General features: G+C 45.6%; 4 protein-coding genes across 20 annotated transcripts in view; 3 read left to right on the forward strand and 1 right to left on the reverse strand.

The window, feature by feature from the left end:
- LOC116957252 (uncharacterized) overlaps positions 1 to 1,130 on the reverse strand; it is a 42,438-nt gene extending 41,308 nt beyond the window's left edge. For 2 of the 9 annotated variants that reach the window (XM_076055542.1, XM_076055545.1), the window contains exon 1: positions 956 to 1,062. The gene's annotated coding sequence lies outside the window, so the exon portion shown is untranslated. Of the gene's footprint in view, positions 1 to 955 lie in introns of all 9 variants that reach the window. The other 7 variants (XR_012930529.1, XR_012930528.1, XR_012930526.1 and 4 more) reach the window with 7 other exon arrangements.
- Positions 1,131 to 3,350: 2,220 nt separating this feature from the next.
- LOC142905296 (uncharacterized) lies at positions 3,351 to 24,765 on the forward strand. 9 transcript variants are annotated; one of them, XM_076055370.1, is made up of 4 exons: positions 3,368 to 3,411; positions 3,840 to 3,922; positions 6,100 to 6,222; positions 17,520 to 24,765. In XM_076055370.1, exon 4 carries the CDS (start codon positions 17,548 to 17,550, stop codon positions 20,170 to 20,172), a length of 2,625 nt encoding a protein of 874 aa, XP_075911485.1. In that variant the 5' UTR covers positions 3,368 to 3,411; positions 3,840 to 3,922; positions 6,100 to 6,222; positions 17,520 to 17,547; the 3' UTR covers positions 20,173 to 24,765. The 9 variants fall into 9 exon arrangements, 8 of the variants coding, with proteins under 8 accessions (XP_075911488.1, XP_075911490.1, XP_075911484.1 ...); XM_076055372.1 differs by having other exon boundaries at positions 17,538 to 24,765; XM_076055373.1 differs by lacking the exon at positions 6,100 to 6,222 and having other exon boundaries at positions 3,351 to 3,411; positions 3,840 to 3,883.
- The window catches only part of LOC142906816 (uncharacterized), a 95,829-nt gene continuing 73,043 nt past the window's right edge, over positions 3,384 to 26,169 (forward strand). Inside the window, exon 1 of the mRNA XM_076055379.1 lies at positions 3,384 to 3,411. The gene's annotated coding sequence lies outside the window, so the exon portion shown is untranslated. The remainder of the gene's footprint in view (positions 3,412 to 26,169) is intronic.
- The window catches only part of LOC142906830 (uncharacterized), a 169,869-nt gene continuing 147,539 nt past the window's right edge, over positions 3,840 to 26,169 (forward strand). Inside the window, exon 1 of the mRNA XM_076055443.1 lies at positions 3,840 to 3,922. The gene's annotated coding sequence lies outside the window, so the exon portion shown is untranslated. The remainder of the gene's footprint in view (positions 3,923 to 26,169) is intronic.

Raw genomic sequence — 26,169 nt, forward strand, 5'->3', positions numbered from 1 at the left:
TCTGTGGTTGGACCATCTCTAGCTCCACTCACCTACCTTGATGTACCCATCTCAGGCCTATATAAGACCTTGTCTCAGCAGCTTTCCCTCTCTCTCACCGTACGATGATTGCTCGTGTTGCGATCGAAACGTCGTGACCTATTGTTTTAGATCTACGGAACTTGACCGAAAGACCCAAAAAGTACATAGTTATTGAAGATGCTATGTAATGTAATGCATGGGGCCAGAGTGAATTTCTGTCAGAAATGGCTCCGACTCCAGGTCAAGCAGCTTTAGACCATCCTGCCCAAAATCATACAAATCCTCAAATAATGTGAGCAGAGGCATAGATTTGAAAACGAATAACAACCCAAAGCCCCAAGCCTCTTTATGGTACAATAGGCCTTAATTAAATCAATAGTGCAGAGATCTAGTTTCTGTTGAAAATCCGTAAGCCTCTGCTGTAGTCAACAGACATAAAATTAATTGCCGCGCGAAAGCTAAAAGCGCGATATTCAATAATTAAGCCTGACCTAAGTAATGGCGTTAGGTAAACGTCAACTACAATTCACATCACAATTAAAATAAGTACTGGACAGTATTTCAAATAAATTAAGCAATTAAAATAAACACGGAGAAACCGTATGCAAAAAAAAATATCCCAAGACAAAAAATAGCACAACTCAATAAATGATAAAAGAGGAAAAGCTCTTCTTATATTTTGATACTAAAGTAGTGAGCCAGGTGAAGACAAATTAAACTTTAGCAGAGAATTAAAGCAAATGCAATCAGGCGAGGGCAGGAGGCAAGGCCCCGCAAGGCAAGGCCCCGCGTTGTAATGTTCCAACCTGGACATCGATTCCATACTCGCTGCTACTCAATTGATACCCCTACGAGAGAGAGAAGGAGCGAGGCTCTACCTGGGTAAACAACAACAACCACCACCACCACAACAACCACGATGTGAACTTCTCACCTCGGATCTCAGTGAACGCGCGCGGTGCAGCAGTTTACGAATATATCGTGACGTCACGCGGCAGCTGGAGGTGACATGACGTCACTTGCGGGGTTCCAACACAGAATCCCCTTCCCCAACGAGCGGCGGTGTAACTGAATAAATTATGTTAATGAGACGGTCCCATGTACAGTGATGAGGCGTGGATGCTGAACCCGTCGCAAGAACGCGCGACGGTCTTTATTAATAAATTATGTTAATGAACCGCCAGTGACAGTTTCATTTATTAGGTACTAGCGGGAAGCACCCGGCGTTTGCCGGGGGAAAAATTGATTGAAAAACTTCTCAAAACTTAAAAACATAACATATACAAATGAAATTTTTTTCATCATTATATCAATTTTTTTTAAATAAAACCCAAAACGCGGTGGAAAAAAAACTTACGCTCGCGCGCCAAGATTCGATTCTTTAGATCGCGAAAAGGAATCGAAGGTTGTAGATTTCTTTAGAATCGGCCTATTTCTCTTCTTTGGTTCTTTCTTCTTTGGTTCTTTCGGTAAAGTCACGTAGAATGAGAATAAAATAATAAATTGATAAAATAAAATAACACAATATTCTCACGACGTTTCGGCCACAACACAAGCGGCCTTCAGGTGAAGGGACGAGACCTATTCCCGTTTAATCGATAACACAAACGCTCACCAGATATCGATTCTCGCCACGCACTTTTTTTCCAGTTTCAGTTTATTTGGTATAGCCCTGTGAGCCATTCGGCCATTCGGCTCTTGAATCGGGTGCAACCGCAACAAACAAAAAAACACGAACAAGAAAACATCTTAAAGTGACTATGTGACTGTGCAAACAGAAAATCCATGAAAAAACAGCAAAATATTCCTGAAAAAGCACCGTACACCAACGCTGTGTGCAAAAATCCCAGTGGGATGCAAGTCAAACAACAACACCAACAACCACAATACAACTTATCATCAGTCTAACTCCGTACTAAAACAAACAAACATGGCCAAACCAAAAAACTTTTTCGAAATCACCAAAATAAAGCCATAAATGTGTGGTGCCACAACAAGTGAAGCCGCTCCGTCGAAACCTGGGCTGTCGCTGTGCTGCTGCGACCGAGAAGCCACCCGGCTCCCATCACAGCAACCCTCCCCCCCACCCCGCATAAACACACACACTCAAGTAGGGCCTCATGGGGAGGGGGGGCACTTGCCCTGAGTTTTTACCCGAGAGGCCCCCTCGTGGGGGTGCTCCACGGTTTCTCAGGGTCAGGGAATTGGCAGGCCCCCCCAGGCCAAATGGCACTGCGGCGCCGTGGCTTAACTTAGAATTAAATGACCACGGCGCACCCACACTGAGAGCGGCCACTGCTGCAGCGGCCTCACGACTGTGCAGGGGGCCCAAAACGCGGACGTCTGAGAAGGCACCGGCCCCGGGAGAGTGGCAGAAAATCCGCGGCATCGGTGATGGAGCCGCGGTGGTGGGCGCGGTTCCTCTGGAGCGGCTCCGTCTGCGGCGGCGGCGGCACCACAGGTGCTGGGCGTTATTGTTGGTGGCTCAGCTAATTGGAGAGTATATAGAGTTTATTGATAACATTGAGGTGGTTTATATTTTGGTTTTACTATATGGTATTTATTACATAGTGTAGTGTATACCCAGTTGCTTTGCGATTAATAGCTCAGCTTATTGAAGAATATATTAAGTACAATTATTATATTGATGTAATAAAGACTTAGTTTTTTTCTCACGTTGGTTTACTGTATGATGGTTGGGTAGTTGGAGGCCCTTTATCGTCCATATACTAAATGCCTCTGTTGATATGTAAACTTTGACTTTAACACACAAGCTAATCCCTAGCTATTTCAATGCTAAATTCTCCTGCTTTCTAGTTGCATCAGACCTATCACCGGGCTTAAAAGACGCCACGATTCTCAGCAGCACTCATTGAAGCACTGTCGTCCCGACAGTTCTGTTCTATCACCTGAAGAAGGCCGTTTGTGTTGTGGCCGAAACGTCGTGAGAATTTTATTGTCTTATTTTTATTTTATTATTTTATTCTCATTCTACGTGACTTTACCGAAAGAACCAAAGAAGATGTCTTATTGTTGTTGTTATTGTTTGACTTGCATCACACTGGGATTTTTGCAGACAGCGTTGTAATACGGTGATTTTTTTTCTAGAAAATTTGCTGCTTTATACCAGGATGTTTTTGTTTCGCGTCGTAGCTTCAAGATGTTCTCTGTTCATAGTTTGTTTGTTGCGGTCGCACCCGACTGAAGTCAAGATTTAAATCAAATAAAACTTTAACTCCTCTCTCTGACGTCACCAATGCATTACCTCATCGGCGTGAGACGCGAGGGGAGTTGTGCCCGCTAGTGACGTCATGTCACCTCCTGTTGTCGCATGACGTCACGAGATACCAGGAAACTGCTTATCCGCGCGCGCGCTCACTGAGATCCGAGGTGAGAAGTTCACATCGTGGTTGTTGTGGTGGTGGTGGTTGTTGTTGTTTACCCAGTTAGAGCCTCGCTCCTCTCTCTCTCGTAGGGATATCAATTGAGTAGCAGCGAGTATGGAATCGATGTCCAGGTTGGAACATTACAACGCGGGGCCTAGCCATGCGGGGCCTTGCCTCCTGCCCTCGCCTGATTGCATTTGCTTTAATTCTCTGCTAAAGTTTAATTTGTCTTCACCTGGCTCACTAATTTGAAACTTTGTTTCTTTGAATTATTTCTACAGTTTTTGTTATCTTACCAATGCCAAGCACACTTGAGCTGTACCGGTCTTTTTCAGAAGCAACCTGCCCACAACAAAGTGGATTATCAACGTGTGGAAATGTCTGTCGGTCAAATACTCTAAACGCGTGGTGATGTTGACTCTAAATGTGCAGGGAAAACCGGAAGATCCGGAGGAAAATCCACGCGACCACGGGGGGTGAGACACGAAAACTCCAAATATACATCCTTAATACAGGTTTGTTTGGGTTAGATCGCGTATGGTGGAGAGCCAAGCCACATTTACAATCTTGAGTACGACGTTTTTATAATAATTACAACCAGCTTCAGCAGGCGACAACCACATGTTGTGGCTTGGCTCTGTGGAAATATAAATCGGCTCGCTGGGATTATAGCTCAGCATGCTAACTGTTGCACTACCGCTCCCCACTCACGCACAAACATCATTGAAAGTATAGTATTTATTCAGTACTAGCTAAGTTACCCGGCTTCGCACAGGTCTTAATAATCAAACATTATGAGTAATGTCTTGCCATGCTGGCTTTGTTAGAATAATTTATTTCTGACAATAAAGTCGGTAAATGTGTGCTTTTTTGTAACGATTTTTCGGTTGTGTTATGCAATTGTAGGGCTTGTTTTCATAATGAGGACAGCTTTCAAAACCTTTGCCCTCAGAGAGCTTCAATATAGACAATGTTGGATGTTTTGCCATCTGATAGGTTCAATCGAATGAAGCTTAAATTTTGGCATACATGTCGACAGCAAATTAGTGGAAGAGCCCTTTGCATCTCAAGAAGAGATTGAAGCTGCAGTTTCGTACCATGATCCTGAAGGCAAAGACGTCCATGGCGGAAATCTTAATTTGTTTTGGCAAGCCTGTTGCTGGGTCAGTTTGGGGGAGTAGGAAATGGTAGCCATCATCACATTGCAGGATTTCCATCTTGGTGTTGATGACATTTATGCAATGCTAGTGAGCCTGTTTAGTAGTGTCAGACATGCAAGTAGATCTGTGAGAACAAATATAGCAGTGCAGTGGAGACACTTATGTTATGGTGAGTGCGTGGAATTGTAGTAGATGAAATGTCAAAATGTGTTTGCATGTGTGGCAAACTGGAATTAGTGATGGTCTAACGCTGCGTGACCAGGAGTCCGAGCCATTTCCTGTTCAACATGGCTTGTGACAGAAATTCACTCTGGCCCCATGCATTACATTACATAGCATCTTTAATAACTATGTAGTTTGAGAAGCTCCCAATGGTTATATAAAAAACATTGCATTCGTTACGGTTACAATGATACGTTAATCAATGCCTGGTTATAGTTAAATGAGCATTCCCTGCTGGTCAATCATGTTACATCTGCTGATGATTTGGTAATGGCTACTCAGTGAGATGGAATTAGGGAATCTTGTTCTGTGCATTGATAATTCCATCTTGAAATGGGGCCTTGAAAATGTTCCACCAAATAATAATCTGCCTGGGAATTTAATATCATACAACACTCACCTGCTCAACTCTGCATGAATAATCAGGCAGTTCTACAAGTGTTGGAGGAGTTCCCATACCTGGTTAATGTGTTCACGACCAGCTCTGGTTTGGCAGCCAAAGTCTCACTTAAAATTAGTCGAGCAGCATTCTTTCATTAGACTGTTACATTGTGTGGAAGGTGCCTGGACTTTTGCTCCATACAAAGCTTTGTGTCCATCGCCAAGGTCTAGTCCATCTGAGACCATCCCTCTCCCTGCCATACTGGCATCGCACCCGCCCCTCACCTTTCATCCTGCGGATGTTCGATGCACAGGATGGCACCACTTAGCCAATTCAAGTTGCGTTGGTCACACGGCCACGTGGTGCTTGTTGGTGAATGCAGCCCCTAGGCCTGGCTCTAGGGGTGATATCAATATAGAATATATGTAAGGATGCCTCACAATAGACTCCCCCTGGAACTCTACCAGACACGTTCCACTGGGCGAAGACCCCGGGCTGGCCCAAGACTATGCCGCTCAGCTGGTCTGGGAACGCTTCGGAATTCCCCAAGATGAGCTAGAGTCTGTCTCCAGGAAAAGGGAGACCTGGACCGCCCTCAGCATGCTGCCACCACGACCCTCACCAGGACAAGCGTTTTCAGAAACTTACGAACACAGCTGTTATTCGTATGGCCATAGATATAACTCTGTGGATGCAAAATATGAACTTATTTAAATGACCATCTGTGCTGGCATATACAATGAAGGCTGGCCTGCCTATGATTCATTTTCTATTCAACCAGACTATATTGTATTATAAGCTTATAGATCCTTAAGATATCAATATAGAATATAATCATGAGTCTCTTTAGCAGGCGAGGCTGCATTGGTTCGGTGATGAATCCCACATTCCCAGACACTGCATGCTCAAGGAGCTTTTGTTTGTCCAGACATTAGGGGCTCAACAGGCATGGCATTGGCTAGAGAAGAGATTGGAGGATGTGGAGGTGATCGGACCTTCCGTTGACTGTTGCCAGGAGTGAAGATCGGCCTCTGTGGAGGAGGCCCGTGAGGTATGCTGCAGGGCAGTTGGAGATATTTGCTTTGCAACAACGATGAGGTCGGAAGAGTGATGCCCACATCAATGGGTGGAACGCTGGGTTCCTCAAACCCCGCAAGACAGTGGCGAGCACAGCTGGTTCATCTGTCAGTCAACCCTTGACACCTGTATCATTACCATTACCTGCTGACAAGGAATCCACACTTACATGGTATTAAATTGCACCTTTAATGGTATTAGCATTGTGATAAGATTACTTCCAATTCGTCATGAATGGTCGATGTTTTGTTTATATAATACTAGCGGGCAGTACCCGGCATTGCCCGGGCGAAGAAGACACACACACACATCAACTTACACATACACATCGACTCACGCACGCCCATAGACTGACACACACACATGGACTTAGACACACACATTATGATTGTAAAAATTACGAACTTAATAGATAAATATTAGTTGTCTACACACACACACGACGCACACACATTGACTAACACACACATCGACTGACACACACACATCGACTGACACACACACATCGACTGACACACACACATCGACTGACACATACACATCGAATCGCGCACACACACAGCGACTTGCATACACACATCGACGCACACACACATACATAGACTCGCACACACATAAACCTACACACACATGGACTCACACACACAGCGACTCACACACACATGGACTTAAACACACACATTCATAGTCACACACACATGGACCCACACACACACACATGGACTTACACAAACACACATATCGACTAACACACACATGGACTCGCACACATATCGATGTACACACACACATTGACTGACACACATCGACACACATACAAACACATTGACTTATATACACACACACATTGACTTACAAATGCACATAGACTCACGCAGACACACATTTCGACGTATACACACAGACATCGACAGACATGCACATGGAACTACGCACACACATATGGACTTACACACATTGACTGACACACACATCGACTTAAACACACACTGCACACACACATGGACGTACACAAACAGTGACTGTCACATTGACTCGCACACACATTGACGCATACACACACGGACTCGCACAGACACAACGCACACACATATATGGACTCACACGCCCACATAGATGTACATGCACACTCTCACTTTTATAGTGACTAAATAAGTTTGTAAATAATAGCTTTCTATGTACATGACTTTAGGGAAAGAAGCAAGGGAGAGGGGAAATGCACGCGTGTATAATAAGTCATTAGGAGTGACTGCGAGGGTGTTCCGCAATTTTGGTGCATTCATTTGCCGCGAGCACGAGCAGAAAATTACTGAAAGTCAACGAATACAAAATGAACCTAACCTACCTGTAACTATGAACAGATGCGCACCAATCAAGCGTAATTGACATACTGTCACTACTCAAACCCCCTGCTGAGGGAGGCAAGTGTAAATATAGAATGAAGACGTAATTGAGTATATTTATTGGTTTGCCATCTGTGCAGTAAGTGATATTGCTTGACTGCTTATGCCTCAAGAGTCCAGAATAAGGCTATTCTTCAACAACATTGGTTCATCCATGTCAGTTAATGTGTAACATTTAAGAGGCAATTCGTAATGAGTAAACAGTCATGGCAATACATGTGTGAAGGGAGCTGTGAATCTGTGCATGTTACCTTGCGCAGTGTTCACACGAAAGAGAATTCTCCCCTCACCCCCACCGAACGCGTGTGACTTGGTAGGGGCCCGCCCCCCCCCCCACCGAACGCGTGTGAGTTGGTATGGTCGAACGCGTGCTATGTAATAAATAAATAAAAATGCAATCGCTAATTAAACTACTTTAAAGGTGACGGACGCGAAATTGGAATAGCGCTTGCTCATCACGGGGCTTGTGGCATGGTACCTGGCTACTTTTTTTTTTACCTAAACCCCACGGTTTGAAAGCCAAATCCTTGGCAACTTTCGGCCGCACACAGATACATAGATACGCACACAGACAATGACAGCGGGGAAGTACCCAGCGTTGCCCGGGCGAAAAATATATTTCAGAGCTTATTATTTTCATTTTGTTTTATTTTTCTACCTACCGAAAGAACCAAAGAGTATATTTATAAACTTTTCTTAAAAACATTACATATGCATACACAGATACTAAACTATTGTGAAAGCCCGATGGGCCGTTTGTCCATTTCTCCACCAACAAAATTATAAGAGGCTTGCAGAAATCCAATAAGTTATAGAAAGTGGGGGGTAAGTAGCTGATATAAAAGGTTTCCGAAAATTGTCGACCTCCCCCCCCCTCAAATATTTTTACCCCCGCATGGGTACCTGCTTTCACTACAGCAGTGCATAGTGACTGGTGGAACCTGCAATGATTACAGCAGTGCATACTGACTGTGGTGATGCCTGCTATTATTACAGCAGTGCATACTGTGGTGGTGCCTGCTATGATTACAGAAGTGCATACTGACAGGTCGTACCTGCAATGATTACAGCAGTGCATACTGACTGTGGTGGTACCTGCTATGACTATAGTAGTACAAGCTGACTCTTTAGCAGTATATATGGACTCTATAGCACAAAGTAACAACCTGACAGAGTGATGTGGTGAGGCCTAGTCCCGCGCAGAGCCCCCGGCCTCGCCTATATTGCCCAGCCAGCTGAGGTGGCAGCTTGGCAGGCTGGGGGCTGGGCCGCTAGCCCTCACCCCCCCACCCACGATCCCCCTGCCCGCTGTGCAGTAATATCTATGCCTATAGTAGTAGCATCCACCGACTATATTAGTAACTGCACGCATCGGGGTAGGGGTGGGAGGACATCACACTGTGAAGAATTTACCTCGGCATTTAGGGTTTTTTTAAAGCATGTTTAACGCTAAAGCAAATTTCCCCCTCACCCCCACCGAACATGTGTGACTTGGTAGGGCCTTTCCCCCCCACCAAACGCGTGTGAGTTGGTATGGTCGATAGCGCCACTGTTAAATACATAAACAGAAAAGTGCACTAAATCAAAGGGCTTGCTCACCGCGGGGCTTACAGCGTGGTACCTAGCTATTTTTTTTTATACGTAAACACCACCGTTTGAGAGCCAAATTCCTGCAAGTGTGCGCACACACACAGACACAAAAAATGACATTTATACATAAGACTAGCGGTAAGTACCCGGCGTTGCCCGGGCGAAAAATACAGACACACACATCGACCTACACAAACAGACATTGACCCACACACACACAAAGACATCGACTTACACACACACACATAGATAGACTCACACACACATGGATCTACACACTACACACACACATGGACTGTCACACATACACACATTGGCGTACACACATTGACTCACACACAAACACACATCGACTCACACAACAAAGACAAAGATCCCCCATATAGCCTTTGCAGACTGTAGGGGCAAGTCCTGTTAGCGAGCACCAATGAAGGCCGGAACAGTACACGAGGGGGTGGGTGGCCAGCACCACGCCCGACCGCCTTTGTCTCCCCAGTGGCGATGTTTACACACCGCACCAGGTACGCATTTTAGGCTGAGTCGACCTAGGGGAGGCCCGGGACCGGTTCAGATAATCGTTACTGGTGTTGGCCGTGAGCGGGAATCGAACTCGGGTCATAGGGTTCACAGTGCAGCGCGCTAACCGCTAGACTACCGCTCCCCACAATGTACGTACACACACACAACAACCGGCATTCGCCACTAAGTGGCGTTGACGTGACCACGACGCTTGTGCCAGGCTATGTGCACCTTGAGGCCACGTGAAGCGTCGAACGCCCGCTGGAAGGAGATCACGGGGCAGACCCAGGTGCCACGGGTCGAATGACTCAGATGACTGGCTGATTCAGGACCTGTGCCCTCTAATGTGCTAACTTGCTGTGCTTTAGCCACCCTGGCGCTCCGCTCGTTGTTCTGAGCATCGCTCCTCCGCCCTCCGTTGTTGTTGGAGGGCGACTGCCTCCAACTGGCCAGTAGCGTTTTTCACGAGGCTCCTCCACAGAGGCCGATCTTGACACCGCTGGTACCAGTCATCGACAAGTCCACTCAGCTCCACATCGTCCTGTACCAAATTAGCCCCCTCGATCTGGCGGAACAAAAGCTGTTTAGGCATGCGGTAGCTGGGCATGCGGGCTACATGGCCCAGCCAACGCAGCCTTGCCTACCGTAGGTCACCAATGGGACTTTGTGCAGATATTTGAAGGATTTGTGAGCTCATCACACAATCCAGCCTGGTTAAACCCAGGATGGATCGTAGGCAGACCAGCCTAAATGTTTCTAACCGGTGAAGATGTTCCATTCGGGGGGTCCAAGTTTCGCAAGCGTAGAGAAGGGAGGGAATGACCGTGGGCTAGAAGACCTGGAGCTTCGTGCGGAGTGAGAGAGCAGGTAGTTTCCACACAGTGTTATGCAGCCGATGAAAAGATAATTCTGCTCGACTGATGGGGAGTGAGACCTCTGCTGTTAAAGCGGAGCCGGTCATGAGCACACTGGCCAGGTATGGGAAACTCTGTGCACTCTCTCCACAACTGCCAAATCACCAATTGTGAGTTATGGGGGTGGATTGTCCGATGGTACAAAATACCCAGGCAGGTGCTTAGTTTTGGTGGGGCTGATGGTAAGGCCCCACCTCTTAGTGGCAAGCTCTAGGTTCAGCAGCAGCGCGTCCAACTCCTCTTCTGAGTGAGCATCAATTACCAGATCATCGGCATACGTAATTTGGTTGACCAATCGGGAGCCATCTCTTGACCGCACCCGGGCATCGATCAGCCTCCCATTGTATCTGTAACAGCTGGTAATTCATCAGGTACAGCCATTGAAGGCTTAACGAACTACTTGGTCCAACTATATGTAAAAGAATATGGGAGCCAGATGACATCCCTGTCGCACCCCAAGGTGTAGAGGGAATGGCTGTGACTCACGGCCACGTAGTTTGACGTGGGGCCGCTCACCATCATGAAGGTCCTTAAGGATCATGAGCAGATTGGCAGGGACTCCGAAAGCATGAAGAACAACCCAGAGCCCAGGCCTACTGATGGTATCATAGGCCTTGAGCAGGTCAATAAAGCACACACATGGACTAAGACGCACACATGGACCTACAGACGCGCAAAGAAATGGACTTACAATGACTCACATGGAGCCACGCACACAAAGCGACTAACACGCCCATGGACTGACACACAGACATATCGACTCACACACACAAACACAGGGACTTACACACACACATATGGACTCACACACGCATAGGCATCCACTTTAGGTACACACACATGGAGTTGCACACACACATCGACTCGCACACAGACATACGTGGACTCAAACACACGTTGACGTAAACACACATGTACTTACAAAGAAAAAAGATCTTTGTGTGTATGTAAGTACACACATGTACTTACATACACACCGACTAAGACACACACACATGGACTTACACACACACAGACATCTACTTTAGATACACATGGATCAGCACACACATATCGACTTACACACACGCATTGACTTACACACACACATCGAGTGACACACACATGTATGGACTTACACACACACATATGGACTGACACACACATACACATCGACGTACACGCACATTGACTTACACACTCAGATGGAGCCATGCACACACCGACTAACACAAACACATGGACTAATACACACACAGCGACTGATACGCACACACATGGACTGACACACACAAACACTTCGACATGCACACAGACATCGGGCGTTGTCCGTTCATAAAAGAAAGAGACACACATGGACTTAAACACACGCATGGACCTACAGTGAGGGAAAAAAGTATTTGATCCCCTTCTGATTTTGTACGTTTGCCCACTGACAAAGAAATGATTAATTTTAATGGTAGGTTTATTTGAACAGTGAGAGACAGAATAACAACAACAAAATCCAGAAAAATGCATGTCAAAAATGTTATAAATTGATTGGCATTTGTACACGCACAGACATATGGACTCGCACACATCGAATCACACACACACATCGACGTGCACAGCAATCCCTGATGATGACACAGCAATCAGTATCGCAGTACTGCGTATGAGTTAATAGCGTGACGTGAGCAATCGAAACAATAGAAATGCATTGAAGAAATAAGCAGAAATAAGTGTAAATTAAAGAGCAGCAGTACATACAGGTAAGTTGAGAAGCAGGCTACAGTTTAGATTATAGACTGCCAGTACGCCGACTCAATGACATAAGCATTGCTACAGGCGACATTCAAAGCTGGCAATACGGGCAGCAGCTGAAAATGCAGAATACAGTCGACATGAAAGGCTGGCAGTACACTGAGTGAGGTAAAGAAACAGGCAACAGATTATAGACTGGCATACACTCATAATGGTAAAAAGGAAAATTAGCAGTGTAGATCATCGAATGTCAGAATGTCAGTGCACTGACATTAATTAATCAGCAGGCAGCAGGCTACATCACAGACTGGCAGTAGACCATCCCAGCGTCATAAAAGCACAGATAAAAAAGGGAACATTTAGCAACCTAATAATGAAAAATTAGTTTTGTGCACACAAACATTGTAATATCTGCGAACGTATTTGTTTAATAGTAGTAAACATTAATACTACAATAATGCTATGTAAGTGCTGTAATAATATTAATATCAACGGACTTTATAGCAGTAACTGCACGCATCGTGTTGGGGGGGGTGGGGGCGAAGAGGACATCACACTGAAGAAATAGCCGCAGCGTTATGTGTATATTTATTGCATGTTAAACGTGTAAAAGAGAATGTCCCCCGTGAGCTCGACCAAACGCGCATCACTTGGCAGTGTGCCAACTCACGCGCACCCAATTGGCGTGAGTTGGTACGGCCGGTAGCACGCATTAAATAAATAAATATAGCGACATCCCACGAAATCTATAATTTAACTAATTTAAAGGTGATGGACGTGAAAAAGGAATAGCCTATTCCCACCGCAGGGCTTAGGGCGTGCTGGCTGTCAAATTTTTTTGGACGTCAACCCTACTCTTCGAGTGCCAAATTCCTCTCAAGCGCGCGTGGAGACTTTTATATATAAGACTAGCGAGAAGTACCCGGCCACCGTAAGGGTGAACAATCGGGTCTTAATTGATTGTTCACGCTTACGGTGGCTTTCAGACCGCATCCATCATTTTCGTCTCCCCCCTCCTCTTTTTCCGAACATAGATGGACTCGTCCATCTGAATAACTGCCAAATCGCTCTCCGTGGTGCTAACGTTAAAAAAAACGCAACTTTTTTCAAATTTTCTTGCTGTGGTTTTCACACCTGATGATGATTGCTTGTGTTGTAGTCGAAACATCGTGATAATTTTATTTTTTATATTTTTCTTATTTTATTGTTTCCCTTCTACGTGACTTTACCAAAAGAACAAAGAATATGAATCCCTGCAGTGACGAAAGCTTTAAATACATATTAAAGAAGCTTACAAAAGTCTAAAAAGTTATAGAAAGTGTGTGGTAAATAGTTGCTCTCAAAGGTTTCCGACAATTGTCGACCCACCCCCTCAAAAATATATTCATCCCCGCGTAGGTATATATACCTACACACACTACATACAATAGAGTAAGTAGTATCTATTGACTCTGCAGTTGTATCTACTGACTGTACAGTAGTACTACTGAGCCAGTAGTCGCTAATGACTGTATAGTATCTTCTTTGGTTCTTTCGGTAAAGTCACGTAGAATGAGAATATTATTGTGTTATTTTATTTTATCAATTTATTATTTTATTCTCATTCTACGTGACTTTACCGAAAGAACCAAAGAAGATTAATCATTGCAGTCACGAAAGTTTTAAATCGAAACTGTATAGTAGTATTTTACTGACTTTAGTAATGACTGACCGTAGGAGTATCTACTGGCCCTACAGTAGTCTCTACCGACTCTATAGTAGTAAAGACTAACTCTATAGTAGTATTTGCTGACTCTATAGTAGTATCCACTGGCTATAGTAGTAACTACTAACTCTATAGCAGTAGCTACTGACCATAGTAGTATTTACTGACTGTGTAGTAGTATTTGCTGACTGTAGCAGTATTTACTGGCCGTAGTGGTATATACAAACTGTTTTAGTATCTTCTAACTCTATATAGCAGTATCTACCAACTCGATAGCAGTATCTACTATCACTACAGCAGTGCATACTGCTGTGGTGGTACCTGCTATGATTACAGCAGTGCATACTGACTGGTGGTTCCTGCTATGATTACAGCAGTGCATATTGTGGTGGTACCTGCTATGATTACAGCAGTGCATACTATTGTGGTGGTACCTGCTATGATTACAGCAGTGAAAATTGTGGTGGTACCTGCTTTGATCACAACAGTGCATACTGCTGTGGTGGTACCTGCTATGATTGGAGCAGTGCATACTGTGGTTGTACCTGCTATGATTACAACAGTACATGCTGACTGTGTTGGTACCTGCTATTATTATAGCAGTGTATACTGAGTGTGGTGGTTCCTGCTATGATTACAGCAGTACATACTGCTGTGGTGGTTCCTGCTATGATTACAGCAGTGCAAATTGTGGTGGTGGTACCTGCTATGATTACAGCAGTGCATACTGTGGTGGTACCTGCTATGATTACAGCAGTGCATACTGTGGTGGTGGTACCTGCTATGATTACAGCAGTGCATATTGTGGTGGTACCTGCTATGATTACAGCAGTGCATATTGTGGTGGTGGTACCTGCTATGATTACAGCAGTGCATACTGCGGTACCTGATATGATTAGAGCAGTGCATACTGACTGATACCTGCCATGATTACAGCAGTGCATACTGTGGTGGTGGTACCTGCTATGATTACAGCAGTGCATACTGTGGTGGTACCTGCTATGATTACAGCAGTGCACACTGTGGTGGTGGTACCTGCTATGATTACAGCAGTGCATATTGTGGTGGTGGTACCTGCTATGATTACAGCAGTGCATACTGTGGTGGTGGTACCTGCTATGATTACAGCAGTGCATACTGTGGTGGTGGTACCTGCTATGATTACAGCAGTGCATATTGTGGTGGTGGTACCTGCTATGATTACAGCAGTGCATATTGTGGTGGTGGTACCTGCTATGATTACAGCAGTGCATATTGTGGTGGTGGTACCTGCTATGATAACAGCAGTGCATACTGATTGTGGTGGTACCTGCTATGATTACAGTAGTGCATATTGTGGTGGTGGTACCTGCTATGATTACAGCAGTGCATACTGTGGTGGTACCTGCTATGATTACAGCAGTGCATATTGTGGTGGTGGTACCTGCTATGATTACAGCAGTGCATATTGTGGTGGTGGTACCTGCTATGATTACAGAAGTGCATACTGCTGTGGTGGTACCTGCTATGATTGGAGCAGTGCATACTGTGGTGGTACCTGCTATGATTACAACAGTACATGCTGACTGTGGTGGTACCTGCTATTATTAGAGCAGTGCATACTGAGTGTGGTGGTACCTGCTATGATTACAGCAGTACATAACTGTGGTGATGGTGCCTGCTATGATTACAGTAGTGCATATTGTGGTGGTACCTGCTATGATAACAGCAGTGCATACTGATTGTGGTGGAACCTGCTATAATTACAGCAGTGCATATTGTGGTGGTACCTGCTATGATTACAGCAGTGCATATTGTGCTTGTACCTGCTATCACTACAGTAGTACATGCTGGCGCTATGTATCTTATATCTAAAAAGTAAATTTGTGAATGTGTGTCTGTTCGAAATGTTAAGCATACTTTGCGACATGCAACAAAGTTATATTAAATGGGAATAGGTCGATTCTAAAGTAATCTACAACCTTCAATTCCTTTGCGGGATTTAAAGAATCGATTCTTGGCACGCTTGGGTAAAATTTTTAATTAATGAGTTTTCTTTTCATTTGTATGTTATGTTTTTAAGTTTTCAGACGTTTTTAAATCTATTTTTGCCCCGGGCAACGCTGCGTATTTCCCGCGAGGAGCAGCATATATCGACTCTATAGCTACAATAATCCTGTATAAACGCTATATTTTTAGTATCTACCGACCCTATAATAGTAAGTGCACACATTGGGGTTGGGGGGGGGGGAGAGAAGAGGACGTGGCACTTTGATGAATTTACCTCAGCGTTGCGTGTATTTTTTTGCATTAGAAATCAAACGCGGTAAGAAGCGTTCGGCCTCCATGTTCTGTAACATCGCATCACAAAATTCTACACGCTTTCCTTTGTCACCTGCACGAAGAGCCTGTACCATTTGCAACCGGTATGGCCTCATGATTAAGCGTTGCCTCAACACACGCCAGACAGTCGCATGACAAGTCGCAAGTTCTCGGCTGGCACGGCGAGTCGACTTGCGTGGGCTAGGCAGAAAACTCTCTTGAATTCTTCTCACAGTTTCCTCTGAGGTGCGTGGTCGCCCTGTGTTCTCCCCCTTACATAAACAGCCTGTTTCCTCAAATTGCCGGTACCAACGACGAATGCTCCTTGACATTGGCGGATCAATGCCAAAACGCCGTTGAAACGCACGCTGCACCGCAATTACGGATTCAGTCTGCCGAACTGCAGAACGCAGAACGCCTTGTGTTGCGGGGTCGCCATCTTGCGAATGACTGAGGCTCGGGGCTGTTTGTGCGCTAGGAGAGGCATCTAGCGTTATTAATTTGAAATTCTATGCCCGCCCTTTCAAGTGGTAAGAGTTTCATTCATGGGCGGGTTGTGGTTGCAGAGATATAGCGATTTCAAATCCGATCAATCTTTTTGAAACACCCTGTATATTAACTATTGAACATGGAGGTTAAATCAAAACAATAGTTTATTTTAGTTTTCCTCTGGGACTTTTATATAAGAATGGAAACAGTCAGGAAAATATCTCAGCACATATGCAGCTGAAGTTAGATCTGTTCATCCGAGCATTCAAGCAAATCTGAGCCTGGCTTCACACCTCGAAGTTTCGATTGAACATTAATTTATGCATATCTGCATAATACAAATAGTATTATTTTCACTACCCTCTGCTATGTTAGCTGAATTTTTCTTCAATACATATTCATTTTCCTTTCGTAGCTAGACAGCCGAAATTGTGTCCTTGGAGTTTTGGGTTAACATTTATTTTGAAGATACTAGGGCATCCAGGCATATTTATGACCATTGGCCATCAGCCTGTGTGATGAATTGGAGAATACCTTTCACTATATCATGAATATATAAATAAGTATAGACGTGTAAGTCATATGTGACTGTGTTTATATGGTGTGAATATGTTTTTTCTAATTGCAGCTGACGCTTCCTCTGCAGAATTGGTCTGATGGAGCAAAGGCACTCAGCGCAGCTCGGTACAAGAAGGAAACAATGCGACAAAACTTCCAGCACGGATCGTGCTGGAAGTTTGACACAGCACCAGAGAACTCACACAGGAGAGAACCCCTTCAAGTGCACTGTGTGTGAGAAGGCATTTGCATGGTCATCAGTTCTTCAGAGACACCAGAGAACACACACGGGAGAGAAACCCTTCAAGTGCACTATGTGTGAGAAGGCATTTACAGAGTCATCACATCTTAAAAAACACCAGAGAATGCACACAGGAGAGAAACCTTTCAAGTGCACTGTGTGTGAGAAGGCATTTACAGAGTCATCACATCTTAAAGAACACCAGAGAATGCACACAGGAGAGAAACCCTTCAAGTGCAGTGTGTGTGAGAAGGCATTTGCAAAGTCATCAAATCTTCAGAGCCACAAGAAAACACACACAGGAGAAAAACCCTTCAGGTGCCTTTTGTGCGATAAAGCGTTTGCAAAGTTATCAGATCTTCAAAAACACCAGAGAACACACACAGGAGAGAAACCCTTCAAGTGCAGTGTGTGTGAGAAGGCATTTGCACAGTCATCGGTTCTTCAGAGCCACCAGAGAACACACACAGAAGAGAAACCCTTCAAGTGCAGTGTGTGTGAGAAGGCATTTGCACAGTCATCAAATCTTCAGAGCCACAAGAGAACACACACAGGAGAAAAACCCTTCAAGTGCACTATGTGTGAGAAGGCATTTACAGAGTCATCGCATCTTAAAGAACACCAGAGAATGCACACAGGAGATAAACCCTTCAAGTGCAGTGTGTGCGAGAAGGCATTTGCAACGTCATCAGTTCTTCAGAGACACCAGAGAACACACACAGGAGAGAAACCCTTCAAGTGCACTATGTGTGAGAAGGCATTTACAGAGTCATCTTCTCTTAAAAAACACCAGAGAATGCACACAGGAGAGAAACCCTTCAAGTGCACTGTGTGTGAGAAGGCATTTACAGAGTCATCACATCTTAAAGAACACCAGAGAATGCACACAGGAGAGAAACCCTTCAAGTGCAGTGTCTGTGAGAAGGTATTTGCAAAGTCATCAACTCTTCACAGCCACCAGAGAACACACACAGGAGAGAAACCATTCAGGTGCCTTTTGTGCGATAAAGCGTTTGCAAAGTCATCAGATCTTCGAAACCACCAAAGAACACACACAGGAGAGAAACCCTTCAAGTGCAGTCTGTGTGAGAAGGCATTTGCACAGTCATCGGTTCTTCAGAGCCACCAGAGAACACACAAAGGAGATAAACCCTTCAAATGCACTATGTGTGAGAAGGCATTTACAGAGGCATCACATCTTAAAAAACACCAGAGAATGCACACAGGAGAGAAACCTTTCAAGTGCACTGTGTGTGAGAAGGCATTTACAGAGTCATCACATCTTAAAGAACACCGGAGAATGCACACAGGAGAGAAACCCTTCAAGTGCAGTGTGTGTGAGAAGGCATTTGCAAAGTCATCAAATCTTCAGAGCCACAAGGGAACACACACAGGAGAAAAACCCTTCAGGTGCCTTTTGTGCGATAAAGCATTTGCAAAGTCATCATATCTTCAAAAACACCAAAGAACACACATAGGAGAGAACCCCTTCAAGTGCCGTGTGTGTGAGAAGGCATTTGCACAGTCATCGGTTCTTCAGAGCCACCAGAGAACACACACAGAAGAGAAACCCTTCAAGTGCAGTGTGTGTGAGAAGGCATTTGCACAGTCATCAAATCTTCAGAGGCACAAGACAACACACACAGGAGAAAAACCCTTAAAATGCACTCTGTGCGGGAAGGCGTTTGCACTGTCATCACATCTTCAGAGCCACCAGAGAACACACACAGAAGAGAAACCCTTCAAGTGCAGTGTGTGTGAGAAGGCATTTGCAAAGTCATCGCTTCTTAAGATACACGAGCGAACACACACAGGAGAAAAACCCTTCAAGTGCACTATGTGTGAGAAGGCATTTGCAGAGTCATCATCTCTTAAAAAACACCAGAGAATGCACACAGGAGAGAAACCCTTCAAGTGCAGTGTGTGTGGGAAGGCATTTTCAAGGTCATCTGATCTTAAAAGACACCAGACACCACACACAGGAGATAAACCCTTCAAGTACACTCTGTGCAGGAAGGCGTTTGCACAGTCACCACAGCTTCATCGACACCAGAGGACACACAGTCATCAGAAGATCCCCAAGGAGCGGAGTCTGAAATCGGCATGTGAAAGTCCAAGTGCTGCAATGAGCCCATCCCTGCTGAAAAAAGAACCAGAATTTAATTCCAGCTTGGATGCAATGAAATGTATCAAGGTGAATTTTGAAGAGGCGAAGGTGAAATATGAAGAAGTGATGGTGAAGAGTGAAGAAGTGAAGGTGAAATGTGAAGAAGTGATGAAGAGCGAAGAAGTGATGGTAAAATGTGAAGATGAAGATTCAACTCCAAAATTGGACCTTCACATCGATGTAGGCAACGTGAAGCAGGAGGAGAATTCTGACTGTGAGGCAGAGCGAGGCAACTCCCAGCAGTTTGTGCAAGTAGAGGTGTGGGTGGACTTCTTAGACAATACAAAATCAAATGGAGACCTGGTAGATGTATAAGCTTGAGACAATGAAGCTCCAATAGATGCACCTTTGTCACTGACCTTTAATTAAAATAACGTGAAGTTGAACACTCAAGTCCTAGGTTCAACCTGCAGAGTAAGAGCAGCCAGTATTTGCGGTCCTGTGGGTTGGGTAGACCTCTACCCAGGAGTGAGAGCCAATAAGCTCCCAAGCATTCACTCTGTTATGATAATAATATTTGCGTGGTGCTTAATTGCCCATGATAGTTTTTTTTGGGTTATATCGCATTAATTTAAATGTTTGGTGGAACCCGCCACCATGTGATTTGTTCTCCAACACACCGGTGTGCTGTACCAGTGTAGTGTTGTTCAGCAACGGCAACTGCGGTGGACAAATAGTACACGCGCCAGTGAGCATATACACGGGTGTGTCGGCAGGGCAGAATGATCGGGGCAAGGGTCACCGAAGACCCCATCTGAAAGCCCCTGGAACCTGCTAGTGGGTTCGAGAAGGTGGCATGGCCAGGGCGGAGCCAGGCCGCGCTGGGTTGCATAAAAGCAGCTGAGAGTGGGAGCTCAGGGCTGTCGGTTTTGGGAGGGGGCTTGTCTCGTCGTCGCTGTCATCTTCGCCGCCTTCATCAATGCCGTCTTCGCTAGATATTGCGCGGCAGGATAGTTGTTGGCTGTCTCGGTTAGCGCCATCGGTGTTACATGATTAGGATTGTGTTTATGCTAGGTTAGACAACTAGGGAGTGCGATGGTGAACCTGTGAAGGCGTTAATAAAGGTGCCCCTTTAGAAACCTTGTCTCCCACTACGATGACACTACAACTGGTGTTAGGAGTGGGGTGAAGAAAGAACCCACCTATAGTGTCATCGGAGGATGGGAGCGGCGAAACATGAATCCGTCCGGCAGCCCCGGGACCCTGGTTACAAAGCCCATTGGCGGAGAGAGAGCAGCTGCGGGTCGGCGGGAGAGCGGCGGCGAATTGGCGAGAGAGGAGCCCAATCCTCCGCGGTCACGCGCCGAGCACGCGGCATGGCCAAGGACCACCGTGCTGAGGGGATCGCAGGGGAGTGCGGGACGGCGTGGGAGGCGCGCCACAGCCAGCGGCGCGGAAAGGAGTCATGAGGGGACCCTGGCGGTGGTCCCCGTCGGTGCGGGAGAGTGGAGGAGCCTCGGCCGGAGTCCGCACATGTGGTGGGCGCCATCTTTCCCGTGGAGGGCTTGGCATGACTGGCGGGTGCCATTTTGCGAAGAGCGCGGTCCCGCGCTGGAGGGGTGGCGGAGTCAATGGCGCTGCAAGGGGAAATTTTTGGCCTACTGTGCGACGCCCGTACGAGACTTTTCCAGCGGAGGCGAGGAGAGGCCAAGACGCCCTTCACTTTCCGGTAGGCTCTGCTGGTGCTGGGGCAGAAGGCGTGTTGGATATATAAGGCTTTTCCAAAATTGATATTAATAATATTTGCTTATAGATATGTTTTTTTGTTTTAATAAATAAAGAAACACGTAAGGCGCACAAGAAGCCAGATGTCGATCATAAACAGGCCATAAATAAAGAAATAATAAAACTCTCAAGGCGAGGATGTAACAGCTATCTGCGAAGATCTCCAGATGAACAAGAGGTTGATGTGCCCTAAGGAAGGGGGGTCTCTCAGGGGTCAGATCCGCCAAGCCAGACACGTTGACGCCAACGGGTTAAACCATATATTTTTCTTATTTGCTATTGAAACAACGGTTAAAAGTTAAAAGGGCAACAACAAGAATAAGCTAAAGTTAGCGGTCCTCACGCTCACTCCAATTAAGACCAGGCCACCAGATACATCAGTGAATTTTTATCCAATTATTCACTGTCAAATGATTTTCACCTTTAATACTTTTACTGTTAAATCACAAGCTTGGGTACAGAAATACCGAGTCACGTCAAAGGTTTTCGAGAAGGAATGATGCGAACGGGCAAACTTACGAAACAAGTTTAAAACAATATCCCAAGAAACCCCGACCACCTTTGTCTCTCTCACAGCGCGGAGAAACAGGAATTACACCTCATCACAAGGACCAATCTGGAGCGAGCAGACGGGTTTAATGAGAAGACACACCCCACCCCACACCCAACAGCCCGCGAACACGCTTTAAGTTAAAGAAACTGCAATACAAATCACACATACCATCAATAATAACGCGTTAACCTTAAACGATATTCCATTATAGAACCTTACAGAACCAAGGAATAGGTCACAGACAATCAAGAAACGGACCTTTAAACTTAGGATAAAAATTATTTTAAATAACTCCATCATAACAATGCGAATCTTTGTAACCCGAGAGGTGCGTCGGGAGGAAAGAGTTACAAACCACGAGCCTTGGTGAACATAAGGAAATGATACTTGAGAAACATTAAACCGAAAGCAGCCAGAGATAGAGGCACTCCCGGCCGCCTTTGTATCTACTGCAGGGCGCGAGGAAGGAATTTCACGCCAGAGCAAAAAGATCGTTATCGCAAAGGCCATCTGCACACCGACGCAGGCTTAATAATGGCCCCACCCCACAACCACGCCAGCGTAAACCAGGCGAACAAGTTAAGTTAAAAGAAAATCGCAATACATCTATATGGTGATAAGACACACAATGACGAAAATTAATAAACTAAGTAAGAGCCAAGGTAATGGGGGATCAAACTGGTTGAATATAAAATCGAAATGATACTTGAGCGATGTCAACTCAAAGTATAGATAGAAAGATCCTGGCCACCTATGTCTCTCCCCGCAGCACGTGATAAAAAAAAATGCAGACGCTCGGTAGAGCATCTTCACTTGGAAATAAAATCAAATACCCCGAATCACAAACAGACTCATATATGTGTATGGTACGATACGCTGTCAGATAAGAAATGTTAAACTTTAAAAACTAACCATTTCTTTGTGCGTCGGAAACGTGTACAAAAGGGGGGGGGGGGGAACCCGCCCTCCCTCCCTCTGGATGGACAGGGTAGACAGACAGACGCCTTCAAGATGAATCGAAGCGTCTGTTTCCCTTGATGGTTTATGGCTTGAGGAAGACCAGAACAGAACCATGTCATGAATGACACACACACAGACATACCCACTGACACACGAACCCCCACCACCGACACACAACCAGATCAAAAGGTAGCTCCGCCTCGTGAGGAGGAGCTAAGAGGAGAGATTTTTAGCATAAAAATGAGCCGTTTCAGCATTAAAAAACTCATCAGCCGCGGGGCCAGCTCAACAGAAGAAGACTCGTCTCAACTCATCTCAGCAGAAGACCAGCCACCACCGACGCCGGAGACGCCTCTACAAACTCGCCAAATTGGCGAGTGTCGCCGATTGGCGACACGCTGCCCACTGCAGGGCCAGCGCAACCACGAACGAATCATGAGCCTGCAATCTACAACCGCGCCGACACCAGCGTGCCAGCTGCTCGTAGACGTACTGCGAGTGAAGGGACGAGACTGTCTGGTAGGACAGCGCTGTCCTACCAGACAGTCTCGTCCCTTCACCTGATGAAGGCCGCTTGTGTTGTGACCGAAACGTCGTGAGAATATTATTGTGTTATTTTATTGTATCAATTTATTATTTTATTCTCATTCTACGTGACTTTACCGAAAGAACCAAGAAGATGAATCATTGCAGTCACGAAAGCTTTAAATCGAAAAATACAACAACGTATCAACCTGTCCACTCGTCAACCGATGTCAGCCGAGTCCGAACCAACTACTGAAAGGAGAATCAACTGATACGTATGATACACTGCCCCCCCACTACACGACAAACTAGACGTCTGCTTGATGCAAAGAATCGATTCCGAACATTGGCCTACTCTTTCATCATTCATATCACTAAACACACACGGGTCATTAACAAAAGCCTAGAACCTCAAGTCATTAAACCATCCGTGACTGTGAGAACATCGCAACGACCGAGTGAACAATCCGTCGTTTATAAGAGTGTTCATAATTTCCTCGTTAATATTTTGTTGGGGCTGTACTTCTAATCGCATAAGTTACCAACTTATCCATCAATACGGATTAATTCTCGGCACCTTCAACGGAGCGCCACCCACGGGGGTGGATAGCGTGTTCAACCGGTTTCCCTGTCAGGGATCAGGACACAATTAAAAGATTGGTCCAGGATAAGAATCTCAAAGGAAAACGTTGTGGGAATACTGTCACTTGGGAGTATTTGAACATACCGAAATCCATGAACACATATTTGTGCCTTTAGGAATAATAACGGTTTGAGTGTCTTTTCATGTCATTGAGTTGCATAATAATCAATTGTCCTACTGGTTAACAACGTGACAAGAATGTGCATTAAGGGTCGTGTATGATCAATGACCGAGTGTCATGTTGGTAACAATTCAAGTATACGAATTTACATATGATAGAGTCAAGGTGTTGGTAGAATAGTGATGCATGTTTAATCTCTCTCTCAACAACCGATTGATTGCATTACGTGTCGGGAATTAACCACAGGTGCTGTTATCGAGGTGAAACAACGCAATCGTGATGGTTTCCGTGTTAATGCTGTGTTGAAATTCCGAGATTGAGAGTTCTTATATTATCCAAAAATAAAATTTTAGCTAGAAAATAAAATTGATTAAAGCAGAAGGTTGTGTGTGATTCTGCATAATCTGCGATTGAGATCTGAAGTCTGGGGACCTATCATAAGCACACTAAGCACATAATCCATAATATAATCAACGTTAAATCGAAGATAATCATATCCTTATTGATAATACGGAGTTAAGCAACGAAGTCGTGTTGACTCTCACGCTCACAACACCTAATCAACTGCATACGGCTAATTGCATTATTCCAATTAATCAACCCTCGTCACCGAGGCTGGACCCTAATCATCATAACGACCTGCATTATCATAACCACGCCCACGCGCATAAATTAATACGAGTATCTCGAATGAGCATAATTTATGTGCATAATTACACTAATTAACATAATTTCGGATAACTTATGCGAAATGCTAATTTCCTTTAATTTTCATTATTTTCATCAAATTTTCATAACCTACATATACAACAGGCGTACCCACAGATGGGTGAGACGGCGCTCGACTCCTTGGTGGCGGAAAGACTGCTGGCGCGGGAGTCGGGGATCACGTCGTTGAAGGTGGCCCGGGAAATTCAGGGCCACGAGGCCTGCCAGCATTGGCCCAAAGTGGAGGCTCGGCTGTAGCGGAAGGAGGCCATGGTGGCTGTGGTGTGCGACCTGGGGACGCACGAGAGAAGGCCCCCGCGGGTGGGTTGCCAACCGGGGCAGCCCCCTCCACCCTGGGGTCCCACAGCCGAGTATTTCAGGTGTGGTCAGCCAGGCCACATCGCCATAGAATGCTGGGGTGTCAGCAGGGTGCCGGCAGCGCCACCGACGCACTCCGACCTGCCGGCAGCATCTTCCCAAGCTCCACCGGATCCGAGTCTCTGATGCTTTCCGTGACTGCCGTGTGTGAAGTGTCAGGGGCTGGATCCGATTAGATGCTACTGCTGAATTCAGGCAATTGTCTTTTTTGTCCCCATTCCTCGGAATCCCAAGGAATGCAAGACCCTGCCAAAGTGGGGGTCACCAGTGTCAAGGACCGGCTCACGTGAGCTACGTTCTGGTAAAGGCGGAATCTCCCTTGTCAGGTGAAATGCGGGGGGTGGGGGTTGTGTATTTTGTTTGGGTTACGTTATCGGCTCTATGGGGGAGGGGGGGGTGTCGCGGTTGGACGGTCCCTGACGGGGTTCTTGCACATGCCACGGTTGTGCTGCATGTTGGCGGTTCGCGTGTTGCAACCAAGGTTTTTCTTTGGTAAAAAAATGTTTGTGTTGGTGTTTCTCGGAGGTTGGGGTTGCTCTGCCTGCCCAACAGTTGCAGTTGCTGGATGTCAGCCGACTTGTCCAGCAACGGCAACTGCGGTGGGAAAACAGTACACACGCCGGTGAGCATATACACGGGTGTGTCGGCAGGGTGGAGGAACTGGGGAAACGGTCATGGAAGACCCCATCTGGAAGCCCC

Source organism: Petromyzon marinus, chromosome 71 (assembly GCF_048934315.1).
Source record: "Petromyzon marinus isolate PM22_M1 ecotype Great Lakes invasive population chromosome 71, UKy_Petmar_22M1.pri1.0, whole genome shotgun sequence".
Taxonomy (NCBI): domain Eukaryota; kingdom Metazoa; phylum Chordata; class Hyperoartia; order Petromyzontiformes; family Petromyzontidae; genus Petromyzon; species Petromyzon marinus.

Coding starts and splice junctions, on each gene's coding strand:
- LOC142905296 (XM_076055373.1), top strand. CDS start 17,548: ATGGAGCAAAGGCACTCAGCGCAGCTCGGTACAAGAAGGAAACAATGC.